This window comes from Lagopus leucura, unplaced genomic scaffold, assembly GCF_019238085.1.
Source record: "Lagopus leucura isolate 7727_CA_CO unplaced genomic scaffold, USGS_WTPT01 Super-Scaffold_100002, whole genome shotgun sequence".
NCBI lineage: Eukaryota > Metazoa > Chordata > Aves > Galliformes > Phasianidae > Lagopus > Lagopus leucura.
Window position 1 is genome coordinate 682,477 of NW_024962263.1, and position 25,594 is coordinate 708,070.

Genomic DNA, 25,594 nt, shown 5'->3' on the forward strand with positions numbered 1-25,594 from the left:
TTTTTTTTTTTTTTTTTTTTTTTTCCCAATAAATTGGTCTCTAAATCCTATTTCTAAACTGCACTTTTATCTTATGTCAGAGGGCAAAGAAGGGACAAGGAAAACAAGAATCAAGTCAAACTTCGAAAGTTATGGAATAGAAATAGCAAAATAGAGACAATAAAAACTCCTTTTTACTCTTCAATTGAGAAGGAATAGAAAAAATAATTTGGAGGGTTGAAGTGCAACAAAAACTGTGCTCTACGTACCAGTTTATAGGAGAGAGTAGATGTAGATGCTTCCTGTCTTTCAAAGAAAGCTTCCTAATGATTTTTTCAGCTCTGTTATTTGAGGAACTATCCCAGCTGAGGATGCATTGCTTTTCTTACTGATTGATGCCCAGACTTAAATTCTTCAGAAGGTGGCTTAGCATCTACCTAATAGGTTCCTTAGTTCTGGGAAAATGCATTAATCAGAAGCATTAAGAAACAATAGTAAGTAGACTTACAGGAATTTTGTGCTTTTTTTTTTCCCACTACTAATATAAGCCAAAAGATTGGCTCAACATTGAATTATCATTTAGAATTGGCATGGGCTTGTCACTGACGATAAGCTGGATGGTAACTGCATTGCAAGTTTGTGTCTTTGAAGCCTGTTATATTTCCACTATTTCTGAGGCTCAGGCACTCCGAAAACACTCGTGTAGGGAAGATGGTATATGTGAAGTCAGTGAGAGTGTGTGTATAAGCCAAGTCAATGGAAGGAAACAAAGCGTTCAGTTTAAAGTGTTTGTATCTCTTGGTTCACACATGTTCAATTGACTGATATTACCAACAAATTAACCGTGTGATGTTAGCAAAAACAGCGTTTAATGCTTGCTAATTTTGTGTCTCTAACTGTTCAGATCGCCAAAACATTAAAAAACTCCAGTTTTATGGGAGTTAGGTTTGCATTTTTCCACCATCCTCATTTTTGAGACTAAACAGAAAACCAAACTGCTCCCGTGGTACTGCTGTGGAGAGTTCACCAAGCTAATAGAGTGTCCAGGTTTCTCGAAAGTGTTACTGAGAGTGTTTTACCAAGTTCAAAGCTATTTAATATCACACAAAGGGTGCCCAAGGGAACGGGAAAGGGGCTCTGGAGCTCTGTCTGTATATGTGATATAGATGTTGTTGTCCTGTCATCTGATGGCCTGTTTCTCTGTCACAGCCTGATAAATTTGAAGCTGGTAGTGTATCTCAATGCTGCTTTTTCTTAGTGTCATATGATCATTCTTCTTGATGTGTGAATAGTTGTTTTCTGAATGTCATGTGAAGTTTGGAGACGAACGTATCCTTTTATCTGAGAATTATCAGGAAAGACAGTTCAGAGACCAGAATTTTAGATCTGGGATTTTGAGACGTACGGGATATTTCACTTTAAAATGTGCTGTGTATTTTATTTGTAGAAATTTTAGCTAGAAAATGAGACTAGAAAAGTTTGCTATTAATGGGAACGATGAAGAATTTTTATGAAGAAAATTTGAATTTTCACTAGGCATTTCATTCTTTCCTTTTGGCTTGTATCAGCCATATTTTCTAGGTAAACTTCAAAGTAATTATAAATTTACAGGTTTTAGTTGCATACAGATAAAGAAGAATCACAGGAAAGTTAAAAAGTATTGTTAAACCAATATGTTCAGATACAGTTTTAGTATTAAGAAAGTAAGAAGGAGTATTCACATTGTCTAGTTCAGACTTAGAATTGTTGTTCTGAATAATTTCATAAAGAAGCAAGGTTGTTATTTGCATGAGAGAGAGGTACCTTTTAATCTATATAAGTAGATAAACTAGGCGATTTAGAACTAGATCTCGGTTCTGTAATCTTACAAGGAAGTATGCTTGCTTTTCTTCTATCTGGATATCTAAGTGTGGAGCTTTATATACTATTTCCAAGATCTAATGAAAACTAATACTGTTCTTTTGCAGAATAGCTGCTATATCTATAGCCACTAAGTTAACGGATCTGCAGCTTGGAGATTCAGTGGAAATCAGTAGACTTATTACAAAAAAGGAAATGAAGCAGGCCAGGTAAGGACAGGCATGTAGAAATATGAAATCCTTGTGAGTACATGAAGAGTAAGTGACTTGGAAAATGCATAGTATTATCAGTGGAATTCTGGTTAAAAGACTTTTAATAACCTAGTTCTACTTTAATACTGCTATTAGAATGTTTTACTATTTTTTTTTAATATTTTGTTGTTTTTTTTTTTTAGAATGAGCTCTCTATCATTCCTTAGCTTCTTGTTATAATTACATACTGAACATCGTATTAGTTTCAGAGTTTCTCTCAGCAGACTCAGAATCACAGAATGATTGAGGTTGGAAGGGACTTCTGAAAGTCAGCTAGTCCCAACTCCTTGCTCTAGAGTCTAGAGCCAGAGCACTAAGGACAGACACTGCTCAGCTGCTCTGGACAACCTGTGCCAGTGCTCAGTCACCTGCACCTATATATATTTATATATATATATATGTAATTAGTATATATGTATATTATGTATGTGTGTGTGTGGTGTGTGTATATATACATACACATAATTAGTATTTCCTGATGTTCAGGAGGAATTTCTTGTGTCTCACTATGTGCCCATTGTCTCCTGCCTTGGCTCTGGACACTACTGAAAAGAGCCTGGGTCTGTTCTCTTTGTACCATCCCTTGAGGGATTTAGATAAATTGTTAAGATCTTTGTCAAGCTTCTTCTCTAGTCTGAACAGCCCCAGTTCTCTCAGCCGTTCTTACTACAGGACAAGTACTGCAGTCCATTCAGTCAGCCCTTTGTTGGACTCCCTTTGGTATGCTGAAATATCTGTAGTACAGAGGAACCCAAAACTGGATGCAGTACTCCAGGATTAGCCTCACAAGTGCTGAGTTAAGGGAGGGATGACATCCATTGATGTGTTGGCGATATTTTGTTTAATGCAGCTCAGAATACCATAAGCTTTTCTTGTTGCAAAGGCACATTACTAACTTCAACTTTTTGTCCGTGAGGCCCAAATTCTTTGGAGTTCATCTGAATTTCCTCAGATTGCTGTTAGCATTCCTTTCTGAATGACTAAAAGGACTTATTTTATTTTTAGTGAATCTAATTGTTGTTTTCTTAATTCAGGTTGCAATGCGATGAAGAATGTTTAGCTCTTCAGAGGAACAGGTGGGCAACAACTTTACTTGCCTTTTTCCAAAAAACTCCAAATCTCATAAGTCAATGCAATGTGGGAAAAAAATTATTTTCTGTATGACCTACAGAACTGACAAATGTGGAGGTGATTCTTGTGTTACAGAATCATGGAATCACCAAGGTTGAAAAAGGCCTCCCAGATCATCTGGTCCAACTGTCTGCCTATCACTAATATGATGCACTAAACAGTGTTCCTAAGTACTACATCTACCCTCTCCTTAAACATCTCCAGGGACAGTTACTCAACCACCTCCCTGGGAAACCTGTTCCAATGCCTGGCCATTCTTTTAGAGAAGACATTTTTCCTAATGTCCAACCTGAACCTCCCCTGGAGGTTCTTCCCTTCAGGTATAGCTGTAGAGAGGAATAAGGTCTCCTCTGAGCCTGCTCTTTTCCAGACTAAACAATCCCAGCTCCCTCAGCTGCTCCTCATAAGGCCTGTGCTCCAGACCCCTCACCAGCTTCACCTGCCCTCCTCTGGATTCATTCCAGGGCTTTGATGTCTTTCTTTTAGCGAGGGGCCCAAAACTGAACACAGTATTCAGTGCTCAAGGTGTGGCTTCACCAGATGTGAATTGGAGGGGACAATCACCTCCATGCTCCTGCTGGCTATGCGGTTTCTGATACAGGCCAGGATGTCATTATTCATCTTGGTCACCTGAGCACACTGCTGGCTCATGTCAACCAACACCCCCAGGTCTGTTTCTTTCACACAGACTTCCAGCCACTCTGCTTTAAGCATGTAATGTTGTGTGGGGTTGTTGTGGCCGAAGTACAGGACTTCATCCCATTGGCCATTCAATAATGTCTATCCAGTGCCTACCTACTACCCACAGGCAGATCAACACTTCCTTCCAACTTGGTATCATCTGCAAACTTACTGAGAGTGCACTCAATGCCCTCATCCAGGTCATCAGTAAAGATACTAAACAAGACATGTCTTACCACTGACACTGGGGAGCACCACGTGTGATCAGTTGCCAGTTGGATTTTACGACACTCACCACCAATAGGAATCTGTATTGAGCTATCTGAGATTTAGTAGTACGGTATATTGAAGAGTCCTAAATATTAGTATCAAATGTATAGAATCTGATCTTTTACATGTTGTTTATTTGTAATGGTAACTCATCTGTTCAGTGAAAAAATGTTCCAGGTTAATTTTTTTTGTTGTTTATGTGTTTGTTTATTGTTTTTGCTTTTTTTCTCTCCTACTGTTGAATTTAGGCGCCTTGCCGATGCTCTTGAAATAGATGATAATTCTGACCCTTTTAACACTCGTTCTTCTGGACCAAAGTACAGTGATCTTTTAAAAGAAGATGCCAGGTATGTATTTTAATGGTGATGGGTGTTGTAAATAAACAGTTTAGAGAGCAAGATGGAAAATCGATCATGATTCTGTTCTCTGTCAGAAACCGAGATACAGATTTTCACTTTTTTACTACATTAAATATCTTGCACATATTTCCCACATGTATGCTCTTTCTTTTTCTTTTGAGTACAATTGAATCTCACCTAGCCTTCATCTTGCTGCATTAAACTAACATCTCCTAATGGATTCGTTATTCTTGGCATTTCAGAATCTTTGCTAGCATCAGAGCCTGCCAGTGTTGCTTGTTAACTCCATGCTTCTTCCCACCCTTCAGTGTGAGTTCATGTTTTTCTGTAGCTTGCAGTACAGAATGTACTTCCTTGCATATTGACCTGGCACTCCCCTTTACTTATTAAGTTAAAACAGTTTTATGATGCTTGCTGCCAAATTTGGGTAGACAAAACTATGCAGAATTGAGAAGAGACTTTTTATTTTTTCATCACAGCTTCACCTCATGACATAAAAGGAAAACTTGAAACTCTAAAGGAAATCTTGCTTTGTCAGCCTTAGTGGCAGAGGTCTGAAATTAGATTAGTCTGAAATTGATTACAATCCCCCTGCCAGAGCAGGAACACCTAGGTTAGGTTCACACAGGAACATGTCCAGGTGGGTTTTGAATGTTTCCAGAGAAGGAGACCCCACAAGCTCTCTGAGCAGCCTGGTCCAGTCTTTTGTTATCCTCACCATGAAAGTTTTCTCATATTTTTGTGGAACCTGCTGTGTGCACCCACTGCCCCTTGTGCCATCACTGGACGTCACTGAGAAGAGCCTGGCTCCATCCTCCTGACACTCACCTTTACATACTTATAAACATTAACGAGGACACCCTTCATTCTCCTCCAAACTAGAGACCCAGCTCCCTCAGCCTCTCCTCATAAGGGAGCTGCTCCACGCCCTTAATCGTCTTTGTGGCTCTGTGCTGGGCTCTCTCCAGCAGTTCCCTGTCCTTGAACTGACACAGTACTCCAGATGCGTTCTCACCAGGGCGCAGTAGAGGGGAGGAGGACCTCTCTGGACCTACTAACCACACCCCTTCTAATACACCCCGGTGCCGTTGGCCTTCTTGGCCACAAGGGCACAGTGCTGGCTCGTGGTCATCCTGCTGTCCACAGGACCCCCAGGTCCCTTTCCCCTGTGCTGCATCCAGCAGGTCAGTCCCCAACCTGTACTGGTACCAGGACTTGTTCTTGCCCAGATGCAAAACTCTACACTTGCCCTTGTAATGAAACATAACGTTTCTCCCTGCCCAGCTCACCAGCCTGTCTAGGTCTTGCTGGATGGCAGCACAGCCTTCTGGCATGTCATTCTTCCTGGTTTTGTGTCATCAGCAAATGACAGTAAGTAACAAGCCAAAAAGGTAGTGAGGTCCAGCTTCTGCTTTTTAGGGAAGTAGTAAAACTATGGGTTTTAGATGATGCCCATTAAATTAGTTTCTGTACAGCTCATCTCACCAACTCATTTAAACTGCAGGGAATTAACATTCTCAGTCAGCTGGTAAAATCTGCTTTTTTCCCCTGACTACTTCAGTCTTGACTGTCTTGGAATTTCTTTTTGAAAGAGTGCTCACTTGGTTTAATATTGCTGGTCACTTTCAGTTAATAACTCTTTTACAGGTGCTCTTTTTTTTTTTTTTTTTTTTTTTTTTTTCTTTTTAAAGACATTTCGGGTGCTTGTAGACCATCTCATTGGACTGCTGTTTCCATTTTCTTTTCTTCTGTGGACATTTCATCTTAAAATTTGAATGTTCATGGCTGTCATTTAATTCATTTACTTTCTGAGTCTGGATTTAAGTATGTTCTGAATAGATCTTTTTTTAGCTACTGATTTTTGTGTTAGCACTTCTTCCAATGCTGCATCTCGTGCTGCATCTGCTGACTTTGTTTCATAGATAGGTGTCTGGAGTGACCTTTATTTCTAACTCTGAGGGTTAAATCCGACAGTCTGTTTTTTGGAATTCTCTGAGTCGTATAATACTTCTCTCAACTGAAGATTCAGGATTTCTGATAACTCCATTCAACGTGGTACTCATTTGATGAATGGGGACCTGTTATAAAACTTGGAAAGTTTTCCAATGATAGGCTGAGTCCATTTTAGCATCTGAGTCCATTGATTTAGTGATTTTGATAGACAAGCAACTCAATGTTGTCATTTTGCATATTTGCTTGAGACCACTTGATCATATGAAGTGGATCGTGCCTTCATTTCAGCATCTAGCTTTGTAGGGCATCCATGTCTTGTCTGCTGAAATTCAGACGTAATTCATGAAATAATGTTTTGCTCTGAAGTGGTGCCTTTGAAGAAGTAACTTTATTTACTGCTAACTTTGAGTTGGAAATCTTCAGGTACCCTTTTTCTGTGTGAAGATAATGTGCTAACAAATGTTAACCTTACTTTTGAAGTTAGTTTACCTGCTCATTTAAAAAGAGAGTGTAAAGCTCACTCTGACAGATTCAATCTACTGTGATTAATTAGGGCAAACTAATTACAAAAATCCTGAAGATGTCATATCAAGAATGTTTTGTTTCCTTGCAGTTAGTCTTATTCTTCTATTATTTTCGTTAATTCACCAGCCAGTGCACTTTTTCTATCTTGGAAAAGAATTTGACTCTTTAAAACCAGTACTTATTTTTATGTCTAATCATGTAATACCCGTGGATTGCATTAATGACAAGTGGTTGAAAAACCACTGAAATGACAGATTTAAAACCTTCATTTTACTGATCTGAAAATTTAGAGTTGTATTGTCAGACACTTGTGCTGTATTGTAGAATTTTATGCTGTCTTCCAAGGCTTGGAAGGAAAATAATTCAAGATTTTCATAATAGTGCTGACGTTTTTAAAATGCCAATTGAGTTGTGTATAAACTGAAATGCAGTCTAAACTCTTGTATTTGCCTCAGTTAATTGAGATCTTTAACTTTGTTGTTGGTAAAAATAATGTTAAAAAAAATAAAGTCTTTGTACATTCAGTTGCCTCATTTACCTAGTATGTTGTTCTTGCAGGAAAGATTTAAAATTTGTCAGCGACGTTGAGAAGGAGATGAGAATGCTTGTGGAAGCTGTGAATAAGGTCAGTATTTGGGTGTTTGTTGAGTTATTAAAAGGAGCAGTTTTGTCCAGTTTTGGAGGAATCTGGATAATGTTAGTAGTAAGAATTAACACTATTTTTTGACTCTATTAGAATGCATATTTTTTGGTATAAACAGAAAAAAGTTAGGATGCACAGTATTGGGATCACTTCTGTCACAGCAAAGTGGTAGTTTGTTTTTTGTTTTGTTTTTTGTTTAAAGTTCAAACAGTTCCAGACTTCAGCGCATCAGTCCTAAAGGAGAGAGTCCAGTGTGGAGTCTTGTAAAGATTACTAGGGGACTGGAACATCTCTTAGGAGGAAAGGCTGAGAGACTTGGGAGTCCTTAGCCTTGAGAAAACAGGGTGGGGGATCCAGTCAACACTTAGAAATATCTAAAGGGCAGATGTCCAGTAGATGGGTATTCAAAACTTGCCTTTCTTTGTAGCCTGCTCTAGGCTTTAGCCAGGGGGTTGGACTCAATGATCTCCAGAGGTCAGAGATTCAGATTTTGAGAATGAAAGCCCTAGGTTCTTCTGATCCCTGTTGCAGAAGTTGCTTGTAAATCTATGGATGCTTTCCAGCATTTGATGTATGTGGTAGTCCTCCTCGCTCTAGAAGGAAACTTGGGTTCAGCCACAGTTATCTGGCAGACTCCAGCATACCTACAGAGGTCTATAGTACAGGCAAAATCATAGGCTTTTAGTAAAAGCATAATTCTGCCTTCAGGCCTCCATGAACAAAGCAGCCAGAAACAGTGGTCTGCAGAACTGGAACATCAGTTCTTTAACTCCCACTGCTTTATGTGCTGTTATGATGTGGAATACCAACAACAAAAATCAAAAAACCGTGACAATAAACGACTGTTAAGATTCTGCAAAGCAGATTGAGTGTCTAATGAAAGTGTCTAATGCAGAAAAGAATGAAAAATGTAAAACACATCAGTCATGACAATACTTTCCCTATCTGACCTAAAGGATCCTAGAATCATTAAGGTTCAAAAAGATCTCTAAGACCATTTAGTCCAACTGTCCACCTACCACTAATATCGTGCACTGAACAGTGTTCCTAAGTACTACATCTGCCCTTTCCTTAAACACCTCCAGGGACAATGGCTCAACCACCTCTCTGGGCACCCTGTTCCAGTGCCTGATCACTCCTTCAGAGAAGACGTTTTTCCTAATATCCAGCCTGAACCTCCCCTGGTGCAACGTGAGGTTCCTCTAGTCCTATTGCACGTTACATGGGAGAAGAGGCTGACCTCCACCTCACCACAGCCTCCCTTCAGGTAGTTGTGGAGAATAAGTTTTCAGCTGAGCCTCCTCCAGACTAAACAATCACAGTTCCCTCAGCTGCTCCTTGTGCTCCAGACCCCTAATCTGTTTTATTGCCCTTCTCTGGACACGCTCCAGGGCTTTGCTGTGTCTTTCTTGCAGTGAGGAGCCCAAAGCTGAGCACAGTACTCAGTGCTCAAGGTGTGGCCTCACCAGATGTGAATGGGGGGGACAGTCACCTCCGTGGTCCTGCTAGCCATGCTGTTTCTGATACAAGCCAGGATGTCATTAGTTGCCTTGGCCACCTGGGCACACTGCTGGCTCATGTTTAGCTGAGTGTCAGCCAACACCCCAAAATCCTTTTCCTCTGCGCAGCTTTTCAGTTGCTGCTCCAAGCTGCTTCCCCCCAGCTTGGTGTCATCTGCAGATTACCTGAGGGTGCCCTCAGTCCCCTCATCCAGGTCATCAGTGAAGATACCGAACAACATGGGCCCAGTAATGACTCCCTGGGGAGCACTTTTCATGACCGGTTGCCAACCGGATTTAACTCCATTCAACTTCACTGCTCTCCTGGCCCAGGCAGCCAGTTCTTAACCCAGCAAAGAGTATACCTGTCCAAACCATGGGCTGCCAGCTTCTCCAGGAGAATACTGCACGAGACAGCATCAAGGACTTTGTTTAAGGTATACTATGACAGCAGCCTTTCCCTCCTCTGTTAGGTGAGTTACCTGGTCATAGAAGGAGATCTGGCTGGTCAAGCAGGACCTGTCTTGCATGAACCCATGCTGGCTAGGCCTGATTGCCTTACAGATGCCATGTGATCACAGGGTGACCTGTTCTATAACCTTCCCTGCCACTGAGGTCAGGCTGAAAGGCCTGTAATTCTCTGGATTCTCCTTACAACCCTTCGTATAGATGGGGATTACATTAGCAGGTCTCCCGTCATCTGGAACTTTTCTGTTGTCCAGGACCACTGAGAGATGGTGGAAAGTTGCTTGACCATTGCCTCTGCCGGCTGTCTCCACACCTCTGGGTAGATCCCATCTGGCCTTGTGGACTTGTGACAGTTCAGGTGGAGCAGCAGGTCTCCTGACTGTTCCCACCCGAATCATGAGGGGTTTATTCTGCTCCCCACCCCAGACTTCCTGGTCAGGAGGCTGTGTACCCCAAGGATAACTGATCTGACTCTTAAGGGCAGATGTAAGGAAGGCATTGAGAACCTCAACCTTTTCCTTATCCCCAGTGGTCCTTTTCCCCATCATGTCCAGTAAAGGGTACTTCTTCGTTCTCCTCTTACTGTTAATACTTATTTGTGAAGATGTTTTTTGTTGTCCGTTACTGCAGTAGCCTGGTTGAGCTCATATTAGGTTTTAGCCTTGCTGATTTTCTCCCTTCGTATACTGGGAACTTCCTTGTACTCTCTCCAGGTTGCCTGTCCTTTCTTCCCCAGGAGGTAAACTCTTTTTTTCTTTTTTTTTCCTGGAGTCTCAGCAAAAGTTCCCTGTTCAGCCATACTGGTCTTTCAGGCTCATCTTACAGCACACTGGGACAGCCTGCTCCTGTACCTTCAAGGTCCAAGGGACCTTCCCTACCAATGTCCTGAGCAGATCCAGGTCTGCTCCCTTGAAAGTCCAGCATAGCAGTTTTGCTGAGCCCTGTTCTGACTCCACCAAGGATTGAGAACTCTTACTGCTCTGCCCAAGACAGCTCCCACACATAAAAGGCAAACTGCTCACTGTTTAAGTTTCTGTTGTGATGAAGATGAACAGCTTAGGGTCACGTGGCAGAGTTCTGCACAGCCCTGCACTTCACACTGTTGCTATTGTGCGAGGTAGAAATAATCCCCAAGAGACAAATTATGTTTCAAAGGTTTCTTTTCTGAACAAAGATGAGTGACGGAATTCTTAAGCTTTTGAGTCTATATCATACACATGCAGGCTAAGTATTCTTCTTTCATGAAGTCTTTAGAAGGCAAACCAAAGAGTTACCTGAGGAGTTCCATCAGAATATTTAATGCTGTATGAGGGCTGCTCCGAAAGTAATGCCTCCTATTTTTTTATGTTGGAAGATGCAGTGCAGTTCCAGCTCAAGTTATGGCAAATAATTTTATGCACTTTGATACACTGGATAAATACGGTCGTATGAATAGAGAAAAATATGCAGCTGTGTTTTCTATTCTGATAAAGGAATTTGAGAACAGGTTTCAAGATTGCCATGGCTTTTTTTTTTGCATATTTGCAGCTCCGTTTTTGATCAACATAATACACTACCTGCATATTTTCAAATGGAATTTATATGGTTACAATCATATATTCAACCTAAAACTTTGGCCATACCTCTTTACTTTTATAAGATCTATCTTAACAGAGGAAAACGTTCCTCGCTTTGCAGTCACACCTTATTCACATTATCGCTTTTTGGCAGTACATACATTTGTGAACAGCTATTTTCAAGAATGAACTACAGGAAGAGTAAAATTTCATCAAAAATCTCTGGCAATCACTTTGATAACTCATTAAAATTGCAACCACTTCCATCAAACCAGTGATTGATGTATTAGATAAACAAGGTCAGATATCCCACTAGTTTTGTGTTTTTGTTGCTTTTTTCTTTTAATAAAAAATATTGAAGGTTAAAGTAAGCTTTGTTACTTATGTACACTGAAAACATATTATGCATTTTATGAAGGCTTCTCCGGAAGTAATGCCTTCCATTTTACTATGTTGGCCCATGGCATCAGAGGCAGATGCTGGTGGAACAGCAATAGAGGTTGAACCTTTCTGCCAATATTCCCTCACATTTTATTGCCATGCAGCAGATGACAGCAAGGGGGCAGTCTGACTGACATGGAAGCGTATATGGAGCAAGGGGATGAAACTGAATTCGTCTGTGCAAAAAAAATTGCACCCATTGACAGTCATCAACACTTGCTGAACATTTATGGAGACCAAACAGTGCATGTGAGCACATGACTTGGTAGTGGTGTGTCTCAGCAGTCAGCGACAGTGGGTTATCTCCCCTGGTACAGATTTTTATGAGCGCACCATGCAAGCTCTAGTTTGTCACTGACAAAAATGCATAGCTGATGGTGATGACTGTGTTGAGCAGTAGTGTTTTGTAGCTGAGAATTTACTCTATCAAATAGTGTTATTGTGCCCTTTTGTATCTTTAGTAGTTTCCATGGAAATAGGAGGCATTACTTTCGGAGTGACTGTGGCCAAGACAATTCCTGTGCACTCAATGCATTCCAGGCAAGCCAAAAGGTTAGACACCCATGTCCTAAATCCTTTCTGGTTGAAGATGTGACTTACATTCTTTATTTCTAGATGTAGAGCTTACTCTGTTGTATTAAAAGTGTTTTGCATGTTAGCCTATCAAATGTTCAGGTAGCTCTGCCTATATCAGTGTTATGTCCTGTACACATTACTGTTACATATATTTGCATACTTCTACTTTGATTTATTTATGTGTTTGCATTGTTCTTTGTATACAACTTCAGCTTAACTGGATAAATGAGCAATGAAAAGGATATCCATTCTTTTCCTTATTTACTGAATGGTCACTCTACACATTAATACCGTTAAACTCATCTGTCATTTTATGACTTCGCTTGCCTCGTGAACATCTGTTCCCTTAGATTCACCTGTATGCACTAATCTAGTACAGCAGAGTTGTCACTGTTGATGTATATAAGCAGACAAGCCAGAAAATATTCATATCATCCAGCTCTGTCTGCATATAAGAAGAAATTCTGATGTTTTTTTTCTTGAGTCCAGAATTATTATGACTTTTCTAAAGGAAGTCATAAATAGGCGCAGAATTTGTAGAGCTCACTTCATGTAAACATTTGTCTAGAACCTGTAAGTGTTGTAGTTGCTAGGTAGTTTGATATTGTTTATTGATAAGTAAAGATTCTATCCTGATTGCATATGATTACTCTTAAAAGTAATAAACATGGAAAAGAGTGACCACAATCTCCGGTCTGTTTACTATTCATAATTTACTGTTTGAGAGGAGGCAGATATTTCTGTGTGTTGATTTCTGCAGTTTAAATAATTTTGAGGAGCATTTATTCTTTTGCTTAATGTAACCAGTTAAAGTTTAAAATAATAGTTTCCTGGACTATCAGAAAATAAAGAGTACACAGTGCTGCATCAAAGTTACTTCTGGCAATACCAAATCAGACTGGAACTAACATTTCCTTATGTTTTAAGGTTGATCAAAATTGTCCTTTTATTAGATTCTGAAGTGAGCTTTTCTGCATCGTGGTGATTTAGAAAAGACTTCTCATGTCATCTGTAACGTGGCTACTTTTTGATGTAACTGAGTAACTCTCATTCTGCAATCTGTAATGTATATTAATCAAATGTTTCTATTTGAACGTCTAGTATGGGTTGTCAGAAAGCGTCATTCAGGTCAGAAGGGACCTAAAGAAGTCATCTAGTGCAAACTCTTCCTTGTAGCAGGAACCAACAATAAAGTCAGACCAGGTTGTTCAAATTGTGAAAAGCTTCCTTAAATTGGCTGTTCCCAAGGACCTTCTGCTTCATGTGCCTAAAATGCTTTGTGCAGATGACCAGTCTGTAGTTCTTGTTGTCATTCTTGTTCTTCCTGAGCATAGGCACAACAGTCGTTTTTTTTCCAATCGTTAGGTTCATACCCCAAACTCCACAACCTTTCAAAGATGATTCTGGTCTCTTAGTGTCATTAAATGCCCTGCATCCAGTCCCGTAAGCTTGTACATGTTCAGAATTCTCTAGCAATCCCTGACTCAAACTTTGTTTGAAACTGGTAGTTTATCTTCCCCTTGAATCCTGTCTGTAGGCCTAAAATCCTGTGATACCTTTAGGTGACAAATCAGGCAAAGGCTGAAACAGGGTGTTTTGAGCCATTGAGACAGACTGAAGTATTGAGTGTCTTACATGATGTTACTAAGTCACACCACCCATTAGGAGGGAGGCACAATTTTTTTGTTGTTTTTTTCTTTTTATGTAGCAGCCAATGTCAGATCAAGCATCAGTCTCGGGTAACTGAAATTAAAACTACTTTAATGATACAGTCTATAATGATCAAGTCTATAATGATAGACTTTATGACGTGACAGATTTTGCAGATGAACAGCTGCTTTGGTACAGGGAAGTGATAACTAAATCTGATGCCTTTATAGCAATCTACAGTATCTGCATTGTAAGAAACAGTCTGAAAAAGGAAAATTCAGAAAAAAATGTCCTGCTTCTTTGGGGTGTAAGGAGAGAGGCTGTATTCAGAATTTGTACATACTTACATGTCTTAATGCTTTGAGGTGAGAACTGAATTGTCATTTTTAGATGAGTTTTTATCAATACTGATTTAGTAGCATTTTGTTGTAGTACTTTTTGTCGCAATGGCAAAATTTACGAGGCAGAAGCAGCCTTTCTCATTTCATTGTTTCCTCCTCACACCCTGCCTTTCTTTGCTAAAGGGGAACCTTATCATATTTATTTTTTCTTTTGACTTCAGGGCAAGTACACAAAGAAGAGTCATTGTTACCCACCAATGAACAGAGATCACCGCAGAATCATCCACGAATTAGCTCAGGTTTATGGCATTGAAAGTGTGAGCTACGACAACGAGCCAAAGCGTAATGTTGTTATCACTGCAGTCAAGTATGTAATTAATTCTGTTTTCTAGAAACTGTATGATTTATCACTTAATTGGATGATTTTATTTGCAGTGCAATTTGCAACATGCAGTAGTTTCTGTTAAAAATTTTAAATGCAGTTTTCAATTGATAGTTTGATAGACTTCTATTTCTCATCATCGAGTACATCTTCTGGAAAACCCAGTTTAAAAATAAGAAAGCAAGGAAAACAACATTTTTGAAAGCTTGCCTCAGCACTAACTTACTTTCTTTTTGTCATGAGCTAAATTTGAGAGAAGTGTCAAAGATAGTAAATGTGATAAATTTTCATGGAGATTAACGGCTGGATAGAGAATTCACTTCCAAATTTGCACCTTCTTTGCAGAAGCTTGCTATTGGAACTTATTTGCTCCATCTGAATCTGCCACAGGAATTCCTATCCTCTCTCAAGACAAAAGACAAAAAGGGAGATGGAGTTACTGCAAGAGATTTCTAAGCAAAACTGGAGATACTTGGAGAGGGCCTGTAAAAGGAAGTTCGTAGTAGAAGAAGTGAAGCAAGATTATTGTATTGGAGAAAGCATGACTTTCTTGATTCTGTTTATCACTGAGTGGTTTATTTAGTTTAACATATCAGTTTTTAGTTTAGAACTGTCAAACTGTGGTTCTTTAACAACCAGTTTAACTAGTTTCTAACTATAGATATTGACTATAGTTAATAATAAAAACAATAATATTTTTTTACCTTTCCTGCTATGAGAGTGCCATTATTTGCTTCTGAGGCTGTTGCTGGTTTGGAAGCATAGCTAGAATCTTGAGTACTTGTGATGGAGTTGGGACATTTCTGTAAGATTTCCCTCCATGAACCCACATTTCTGCTAACGGAGGTTGATAAGATGAATCACTTTTGAAAAAGCTTACTTAAGAAGAAGGAAGGAGGCTGGGGGATGATGAGAAATTAATGCAGAAACGGATGAAGCGTTGAGAAAGGAATGGGATAGATGACGATGCTTTAAAAGCAAAGGTGTCATGTGCTGCAAATTTAGCATGGGAAGACTTCTGTGGTGTTAGGAGAAGCTGCACACTTGGTCCTTCCCATGTGTTATTAGGGAAGAGCATGCAGTGCAGAACGAACATGCTACAGTTTTACTTCTCATGTTCTTAATGACAGTGAGTGCTCTACTGGGAACATTTTTCAGCTGCCTAGCAATGTTTCTTCAGTGTATTCATCCAAAAGTTATTTTCACTGTCTTTTCCTTTGTTCTCTTCAAGACATTAAAAGTCATTGACACCTCAGATAAGCGATAGCTCAGATTTCAAATTTAAGTATTTCACAACAGCTTCTTCTGCAGGGCTAACAGAAAGCTCAACTGGTTTTATTCAATTTGTTACATGTTGTGCTTAGTATTCTTCCATTACCCATGGCTTCTCTGCCTTATTTATTTCCATGGAAACTACTAAAGATACAAAGGGCACAGTAATGCTACTTGATAGAGCAAATTCTCAGCTACAAAACACTGTTTTTCAGCATGGTCACCACCATTAGCTATGCATTTTTTCCAGCAATGAACAAGAGCTTGCTTGCACCGTAAAGACTGTACCAGTGGCAGTAACCCACTGTCACCACTGCTGAAACACACCATCCACCACCTTACTGTGCTAACATCCACAATTTGATCTTCATACACGTTCAGCTAGCATCAGTGAATGTCAGTGGGTGCATTTTATCCTCACCGAGGAATTGATTTCCACCCCTTTGCTTCATGTGCACATCCGTGTCAGATGCCATTTTGTCAGACTGCCCCTTTGCCTACCATCTGTCACACAACAACAAAACGTAGTGGAATATTGGCAGGAAGGTTCAACCTCTATTGCTATCCCACCAACATCTGCCTCTAATATCATGGGACAGCATAATAAAATAGGAAACACTACTTTTGGAGCAGTCTTTATATAAGACTGTTAAGAGTAGTAAGAGATAACTTTTTGGGAATAGTACTGGAGAGTTATCACTAAGGTGTCTGAAATCTTAGCCCAAGTACAGAATGCATCCTCTCTCTTTCTTCTCTTGCCAGAAAAGATAACAGGTGCAAATAAAATTACCAGGAAGAAGGTTCATACAATATATAACAACTGTGGATTGGGTTTCCCAGAAAGTCAGTGACTTACTATATATGAAAGTAAACAACCTTAGAGGGTATATATGTTAATTGAAAATATCATTATTAATCCTCTATTTTATTTGTGTGTATGCTAGTGGTTTCAAATGCAATGGTATTTTTGAGAATGGAAGTATGGGGAAGGCTAACGTTACTTTAAATGATAAAGTCATAAGTAGGCATTCAAACAAATGTTTCTTCCCAGTGGGAAAGAGGAGGCTGAGGGAAAGCCTTATTGCTCTCTTCAGATTCCTGAAAGGTGATTGCAACAAGAGTGAGGCTGGTCTCTTCTCACTGCTGACAGGACGAGGGGAAATGGCCTTAAGTTGCCCCTGAGGGAGGTTTAGGTTGGATATCAGGACAAACTTCTATACAGAAAGGGTTGTTAAGCACTGGAATAGGCTCCCCAGGGCAGTGGCTGAGTCACCATCCCTGGATGTGTTCAAAAACCGTTTCATGTGGTGCTCAGGGGCATAAATTAGTGGAGGGTTGTCAGAGTTAGGGTAGTATGGTCAGGTTGTGGTTGGACTTGATGATCTTGAAGGTCTTTTCCAACCTGAGCAATTCTGCGATTCTATGATTTTGATTAAGTTATGAATGTAATGTAAATAGTTTGAATAGAATGTAATGTAAATAGACAGGAAGTAGCATTTATTCACCTATTCTGAAATGGAGAGGCCAAGCTAATTTACTCTCCATCTAAAAGGTAATTAGCAGATAGTATTTAGAGGAGATTCTACATCACAGAAGGCAGTCAAACATTCCTTAGAGGAGGAGGCATTCATATAGAAACAGGAAAGCATTGTAGTTTAGTGTACCATGGCTGCTAAATAGTTTGGTCTTAAAATGCCAGTAGTGTGGGTTAGGAGGAAGCTGCAGAAAGGGTAAAAAACTGACCTAGACAAGGTTTAAAAATTTCAGTTTATTCAGTTTACTTCCCCCCCCCAAATGATGAATAAGAGTCTGTGAATGGGAAACATGCCAGTAGTAGAAGGTTTGTGAGTCTTGCAGTTCAAAAAGGGTGGCCCTTGCATTGCAGAACGCTCTTGGGTATATGGTTTAATTTTTAGGTGTTACTGTGTGGAGCCAGGAGTTAGACTCAGTGATCCTTCGGGGTCCTTTCCAACTGAGAATATTTTGTGATTCTATGAAAATTAAATATTTTTATAGATTAAATGCAGATATAAACACTGACATCACAACCACTACTTTAAAATGTAACATTTTTGCCCTAATTTCTTAATGCATGTAACTTCCTACTTAACAAAGTAACCTTTTCTATTGTTTCTCTAGAGGGAAATCCATTTGTCCAAGCAATACCTTAACTTCTGTGCTGGATAAAGAAATGAAGAGCAGGCCTCCACCTCCTATTCCTCATTACAAACAAACAGATAAGTAAGAAATTTATTTCAAAAATTCTGTGCTCAGTTATTTGAAAGGGTGTTGATTTCAACTTTATAATCCCTGGGTCTTCGTTTTTCCCAAGCCATGTGATACTTTGGAGCTTTCAGCCTGCACTAATATATTCTTTCTATAAGAAGTGAACATGAAATGAAGCGTTAACAAAATGTAGAGTTGACCATGTGACATAAAAGCAGTAATAAAACAAATGTGGATCTAATCTTTATATAAATACTAGGCAGTTAAGAAGGTATGGATGTTTCAGAGGCTATGTATTTGAACAGTGAGTATGTGTATTTTTCCTCTAGTGGATATAGTAGTCCCACAGGTGGCTAAATGGGAACTGTGTTTTTCTCAGATACTGAAAACTACTTAAGATGGAGTATATATAATATAATAATAATATATATAAAATATATATAATGTAGGGCTTCTTGGTGAATAGTCTAATAGAACAGTCTTTAATTTGTATGACCTGCCAGCTTCGGGCACCTGTAGGCATCTCATAGTTAGGAAAATTTTCAGTAGGTGGCTTATTCTTTGTGCATACTTGTTCTTAAGGGATCTTCCCCAAGTTATTTCCACAATAGCACTTGAATCCTTGTCCTCTGAAAAACTATTTGGAGAAAGGGACAAGTTAATTCTGCACTAACTATTGCAGGAGCTATTAAGTAGCATCTTAAATAGATGCTGCTGAAATACGTAGTAGACTGTTTTGAGAAAGATGTAAATTGCTTTAAAATTCAGCATCAGAGCAAGCCACATGTCTGAAAAAAACTGTTTCACTGTGTAACTTAATATGAATTTTCTACAGTTTGTTACCTTTCATTTCCACTTAATTCTGCAGGATTTCTGTCTTCAGTGACCTTAGTCAAAGTGAATTATGTAACAAAATTGCAAAGGACTTTCACCATTTATTTTAAATAGAAAGAAAACTTCTTTAGAATTATGTAACAAAATCTGCTGTAGGACTTCGTACTGTCTTAGGGCAAAAGTCTTCACAGTGTTTAGATTTCGTGTTAACATATTGTGGTTTAACACTGACAGCAGCTAAGCATCATCATCCTGCTCTCTCACTCCCCGTCCTCAGAAAGATGGGAGGAGAAAATATGATGGGGGAAAAAAGCTTGTGGACTGAGATAAGGACATGGAGATCACTCACCGATTACAATGGCATGCAAAATATGTCAGGGTAGATTAACTTGTCTGTTGATAACAGACTGGAGCAGTGGAAGTTAAAGGAAACTAAAACCATCTTCTTCCTTCTATCCACTTTCTTCTACCTCCTCCCTCTTGGCATGAGGAAATGGGCTGTGGTCAGTTGTGTAATCAATGAATATATGGACGTTATAATTTAGAAATGTACAAGAAAGTTAGGCTGAACAGTTGATCACACCAAAGAACAATGGATGGAAAGCTTACCCTTGTCCTGGGCTCGCTGAGAAGACTCCAAGAGGAGCGATCTCAGAAGAGATCCTTCCCCATTGGTAGTCAGCACTTCAATGGGATCTAGGAGAGGTGAAGGCAGGCTCCAGCCCTTCCGACAGAATTATTAGAATATAATTTAGAACAGCCATCTACCAATGCAGTGTGCAAGTGCACCCTGAGACATTATGAGAATTTGTGATTTCAGTTTACTTCTGTCTCGTTTCTCGTGCGCAGTGAGTAATATCTACTATTCTTATAACTTCAGGAATAGTGGAAGCAGCGGTTTGTCCAAACCACTAAAAGAAGAGCCAGTAATTGACTACTTTGATGTCCAGGACTGAAGTCATTGATGTAGAATTACGGCACAGAAGCTCACAGGTGAAGATACTAAATTACTGCAGAAGGTGCTTTTGGTTACTTGTCAAATGAGTGCTTGTCCAACATATCCATGGTTTAACATCTGAGGCTGGATTGCAATACTTTACCTAAGTGCATTGTACCTAACAGTTGTACCTTTTTTTTTTTTTTTTGAAAGCTGGGTTGTCTGCACTTTTTTTTAATCTAATATGCTTTCAGAATGATGTGAATTTTCATCAATGCCTTGAAAGTGAAAGAAAATTATCAAACAGATTATTTTGGGTAATAGGAATAATAATTCTTACAGATTTATTTTGATGTATCTCATGCAGTTTAAAATGAACCAGGAATAACCTGTTAAAAACATTAATGGGAATATTCAAAAAGCATTTTCTGATGTTATTAATTCACTTCCATGTTACTGTGGTGAATCTGGGGATTTGAGTTACTCTTCTGTGTGCAAGGAAATATGAAACTTATTCACTAACTATGAGTGTACACTCTAGACGTCACAAGAGCACAGACTTCTTTTGGATCTGAAGAAAAAAGATTTGAGGAAGGTGGAAAATTAAGGTTTATTCTGTTGTATCTCAAATTTGACATTAAAAAAATAGACAAGAAAAAGAAAATTGCTGATGCTGTTATTTGAGACACCAAACAAGATAATATTTAATATTATTATTTTAGTGTTCTATTTGGTTCATGTTTTATTTAGATAAGTTAGTTTGGTGGACTTGGGTTTTTTTTTTTTTGCATGGTTTTGTTCATTATTTGTAATATTCTTCTGTACTGTGAGAGCTCAAGGGAATATGTGAAGTTTGAGCTAAGTGTGTTTAGAGTCAGAGCAATATTTGTAAAATTTCTAAGAACATTTGTCTTAGCTCTTTGCCAGTGGGAGATATTTCTTGCATGGAAATGCCATGAACAAAAGGCCATGAGTGTCTGGTGTAAGAAGCAATTTCACAGAGGGTGGATTTGTTCCAGATTATGAGGTGGGGTGGATGAGAAAACTGTAAGTCTGATCAGAAGTGGCACAGCTCTAACTTTTGTTGCCAAGACAATGCAAGGCAGCAACCCGTGCTTAAATTCACAGAGTCAGTCATGAAACTGCGAACCTTAAGTGTGAAGAATTCTGTGGCTACGTTTCATTCTCAGTGATATGAGATTGTGAAATATGAAACAGCGGCAAATTCACCTCATCTGCCTCCAAAACCTTTTCAGAATTAAAATGCATGTTACTGCAAATTTTTGTGCTAATTATTTTGCATAAGACGACTTAAATGTTTTTCTAAATGCCTCAAATGCATATGCTTCTGTTATAAGAACAGTTACCAGAAGGATTCTCAGTTCTTGAGCTTTTAATGTGCATGTAGTGGTTTAAATCTATTTTCACATTTTTTGTATTACATTTAGTGAACAGAAATGAAAGATAAATTGACAAAGCCTATAGTGCCCTTATTTTTTTAAGCAAATTAGTGTTTGATCCTACAAAGTGTAGCACTTTGCTATATTCAGTGAAAGAAGTAAGTTGCTTGGCATCTTTTCAGTAATTTATTTCTTCAAATCCCATCATTATGAGGAGTGTATCTGTTCCCAGTACTTGCAGTGACAGCTCACCATGGCTAGACAAAGGGTAATTTTGGTCTAGAAATTCAGAGCTATGTTAGTATTTCCAAGCTAGTAACTGCCAATAGGGGGAATGTACGTAGTTACACTGCAGAGGTTTGTTCTGGACAGGAGCTGTCACATGTCTGGTGAGCTGAAGGTGTATCACATCCCTCCAGTGCAGTTGGCATACCGTAGGTATGAAGAAAGCATCATCAAAAACAAAACCACACCTAATTGATTTGGTTGATATTAAACAGCATAAGGCTGAAGCGTGTTAACTTTTCACCCACACTGAAGTGAATGCAGCTGATGCTTCTCATCTGTACTTCTGATTTGAAATACAAAACTTAAAAGGCTTCCATAACATTATACTCCTTTTTTTAAAAATCAAATTACATCTGGCATAAAAATATGAACTTGGTGAGATGCACTTCAGCAGTCAAGTATTCTGCTACTGTTCTTACTAAAGCCCAGGTATCTTTAGCTTCTCAAGTTGAAACTAGTAACTACACTGAATCTGTTCATACTGAGAAGTCATACTCATCACTATACATCTAACTGCATGAATATCAAAAATTTTATGTAGATATGTATATTAAGCATCTTAAATCATGGCTGTTGGAGCTTATCTGTAGTTATGCATCAAGTCACACGTGGAAAAACATTTGGTTTGCAATGCGTTTCAATAACTTGGTTGAAACATGATACTACATATCTACCGTACATCTAGGGAGATGATACCAAAAGGAATAAGTGTGGATGTCTTTCTTCCTAGAATACAGTAACATGGCCTTAAAAAGGAGCTCAGCAATGTATAACAGAGGTGTTTGCTCTGTTCTCATGTGCTTTGGCTGCAGTGTCTGTGACTTTCACATGGAATAGTACTAAAGCCGGTAGTTTTGAACTTCTTACTGCACGCGTGCCTCATGGAAATAATTTTCAATTAGCTATTTTGTAACTCCTTCAGCAGACCTTTACACCTTTGTCTGGCAGAAAAATGATGGATAACAGCAATCATTGATCAGTGAAGTCAGTAGCAAAATCTTTACTGATGTCACTGTAACCAAGACTTGAGCTTGAATATACTAACCATTTTCCACAGCCCGCAGAGTGATGTTGTTTCTTGCAAACTTACTTGGTGCAGGTGTTCTGCAGTAAGCATCCTTCGAAATAACTTGTGCTGTAAGTTAGAATTCATGCAACTTCATGAAGCGCTTTGAAAATTGTGTATAAAACAGATATTTTTGCATTTTGGCTGTGATATTACCTATATTGTTTAATGTGTTTAAAGTGCTCTGAGTATTAACTGCTTGGGTTTAACCTAAAATTGTGTAGGATGCTTAAGTGGACCTCAGTACCACGGTTTCTGTGGCACTTCTGTACAATATCTGCCACCTAATGAAATAAGCAAAATAAGAAAAGTGTTTTAGAACAATTGTAAGTTATTTGTTGAAAGATTCTTATTTGACTTGGTTGGGTTTTTGTTTATTTTTTGAAGTTATTGGTGTCAAATGACCTTCTTTATAAAGCTGAAATAAAAGTAAATTGAAAGTTCTGTGCTTTAAATTGTTTGCAATCTCTGTTTTGGTATTTCAGAGTTGTCAGAGTCCCTTCAGGACTTTAATGGGACAGATGAACAAAAGTCTGTCTGACAGAGTCTCCTCAGGACTTTCACTGGGCAGTTTCACAAACGTTCAAAAAGAACAGATTTATGTAAGGGGTAGACATAACACATTGGGTATTGCAGCTGATAAATGCACTAGCTGCCAATAGTGTGAATATATAATCATAATGCTAGCAAAACACATGATATCTCAGGTAGTCTTCTCCAAGAGGTGAGATGTAATGCTTAGAAAGAAAGTGTCCCTGTCTTGGTGGAAGAAGAGGAACACAGCTTCCCCTCTCTTAGCTCTCTTCTCTCCTTCAGTTTCTTCTTTCTCTTCCTCTTCTCCACTGTGCAACCCATGACATACTTCCCCTTATATCCTAAACCTTCTTTGTTTCCCGTATTGGGTGATGTTTAACATGATCTGGCAGAGAGTTGAGCACTACAGTCATATCTATTTAGCATGTTCTTCTAAGAGGTCATTGTCATACAAGTGGGGTGTTAACTTTAGTATTAATCTCATGGCTAATGAAGCAAAGTCTCACTCCAGGCACTGTGGCCTTCAAGATTCTGCTCTGGAGCAGTTTTTCTGCTCATTCCCACAGCCTTCAGCCAAAACAGGATTGTTCTGCTGCCACAAGACTCCTCCACCTGCTGCTTTTTATGCCAGTCTCAAGGACTTCCATCACCAAGTTGTACACGAAGATAAGCAGGCATCAGCATTTTTAATACTCTGTGTGAAAATCCCAAACCTGCTGCTGCTTGCGCTGGTGAGATAAAGGAGGGGCAACAGATGTCTCCTGCATGGATATCTGCTTTGCTTGCCCTCGTATCCTTTTGTGAAATTGTGTTCAGGAACTGCCACCTAGTAAATGATTCAGCTTCTAAAGTCCAGTCTTTTGATGTATCCGCCTTTTATTCTCTGGAAGTGTAGAAAATTTGTTCTAATTCAGGAGCTGGAGGGCTTCTTTTATGAGAAGCTGTAATAAACAAAACTAATAACCATTTAAGAAAAAATGTGTATTAATCTGACATTTTCCTGTAGGAGGTGAGAACAAAAGAATTGTCTCTGTTTAAAAATCACACTTAAGATAAGTTTACGTGTTTTACTAGGGAACATTTTTGAAGAAATCTAAGTTGTGGTGGCAAATAAAAGTCTGTGGTGAAAACTGGTGTTTGAATGTAATGGATAGTTCCCTGTCAAACAATGTAGTAAGGATTGTGCTTTCCATTCAAGGCACTTAAAGGTCTTGTTGTCTTTAACAAGCAATTCAGGGAGTCTCAGACTTTACTGCTTACCTGGTAAGTTAGGTACCTCCTCACAGATATTAATAAATGCTATTTCAGGAAGTGTAAATTAAAGTCTTAGCTCCATAACTCCTGGGTAAGTACTGATTTAGGCTGGTGCTTAAATTCAGTATTTTTGTGTCAAATAAATAGATACCAAATAAGTTTCTAATTAAGTCTGTGTGATTGCCTAGGAGGGATTATTCAACAACTTCAGTCAAAAGTTTATGCAATTCTAATAATTTTCTATTGAAGTAGGCAATAATTAAGCAAGTATTAGATTGACACCATTGAAATCTCATTGAAGTAGATTATTAATTGTTATTTCTGATAACTTTATTGAAGGCATGCTACATCTTACTTGCTGACATCTAGATCTTAAGAATGATGACTGATGGCTGAAACAATGATTTTATTGTTATTATTATCTTGTAGCTCTCCCATTTTTTTCTAAGAGGACTAAGAGGACTAAGACTAAGAGGAATTATTCTAGTTTTTACCATAAATGTAGTTAAAGCCTGGGAATGAACACAAAATTATGCAAGTTGTCTAGAAGTCAATGTAGTATAAAAAGAACTGGAGGCAAAGGAAGTTGTGCCAGGTGGTTAGCAGGTTGAACTTAAGCTAGCAGTGCACCCTTGTGGCAAAGGCAGATAACATCCTGCTGTTGTAGGATGCCTTGTTGTAGGAGCCTAAGTGATTGCTCTCTTTTATTCAGCACTTGTGATCTTTCTGGTGTTGGGTATAGATAGCTGTAGGTTTCCCAGTACTGTATAGACCGGGTCAAACTGAGTCACCAGGTGGTCAGGAGATTGATCACATGACGTTCGTGGAGAGGTGATGGCACTGGGTTTGTTCAGCCTCAGGAGACTCAGGGGAGATCTTACTGTGACCGCTAGTGCCTGAGCAGAGGGGAGTGAGAAGATAAAGCAAGACTCCACTGTAGAAGAATGGAAGGAAATGGGCACAAGCTGAAACACAAGAAATAACTGCAAAGTCTTTTTTACCATGAAGATGGTAAAACACAGAGTTAGCCCAGAAATGTTCTAGTCCGTCAAGGTCCTGAGCAATCCGTTATAAGCGGACATTCTTTTAGCAGGTAAGCAGACCAGATCAACTCTTGAGATCCCTTCTAACCACCTGAGTCAGAAAACTTTGGATGGTACATTCAGGATGTCCCTGGTTTTTAGGGACTCACAAGTACTTCAAAGAAGTCATCTGTGA

General features: G+C 39.0%; 1 protein-coding gene across 1 annotated transcript in view; it reads left to right on the forward strand.

Annotated features, from left to right (window-relative positions):
• Nucleotides 1-23,043, forward strand: part of NFX1 (nuclear transcription factor, X-box binding 1) — a 72,596-nt gene extending 49,553 nt beyond the window's left edge. Inside the window, exons 18-24 of the mRNA XM_042870003.1 lie at nucleotides 1,947-2,048; nucleotides 3,125-3,166; nucleotides 4,421-4,519; nucleotides 7,568-7,634; nucleotides 14,405-14,550; nucleotides 17,977-18,078; nucleotides 19,778-23,043. Of these exons, the coding sequence (XP_042725937.1) occupies nucleotides 1,947-2,048; nucleotides 3,125-3,166; nucleotides 4,421-4,519; nucleotides 7,568-7,634; nucleotides 14,405-14,550; nucleotides 17,977-18,078; nucleotides 19,778-19,853 (634 nt within the window). The 3' untranslated portion in view covers nucleotides 19,854-23,043. The remainder of the gene's footprint in view (nucleotides 1-1,946; nucleotides 2,049-3,124; nucleotides 3,167-4,420; nucleotides 4,520-7,567; nucleotides 7,635-14,404; nucleotides 14,551-17,976; nucleotides 18,079-19,777) is intronic.
• Nucleotides 23,044-25,594: the final 2,551 nt, after the last annotated feature.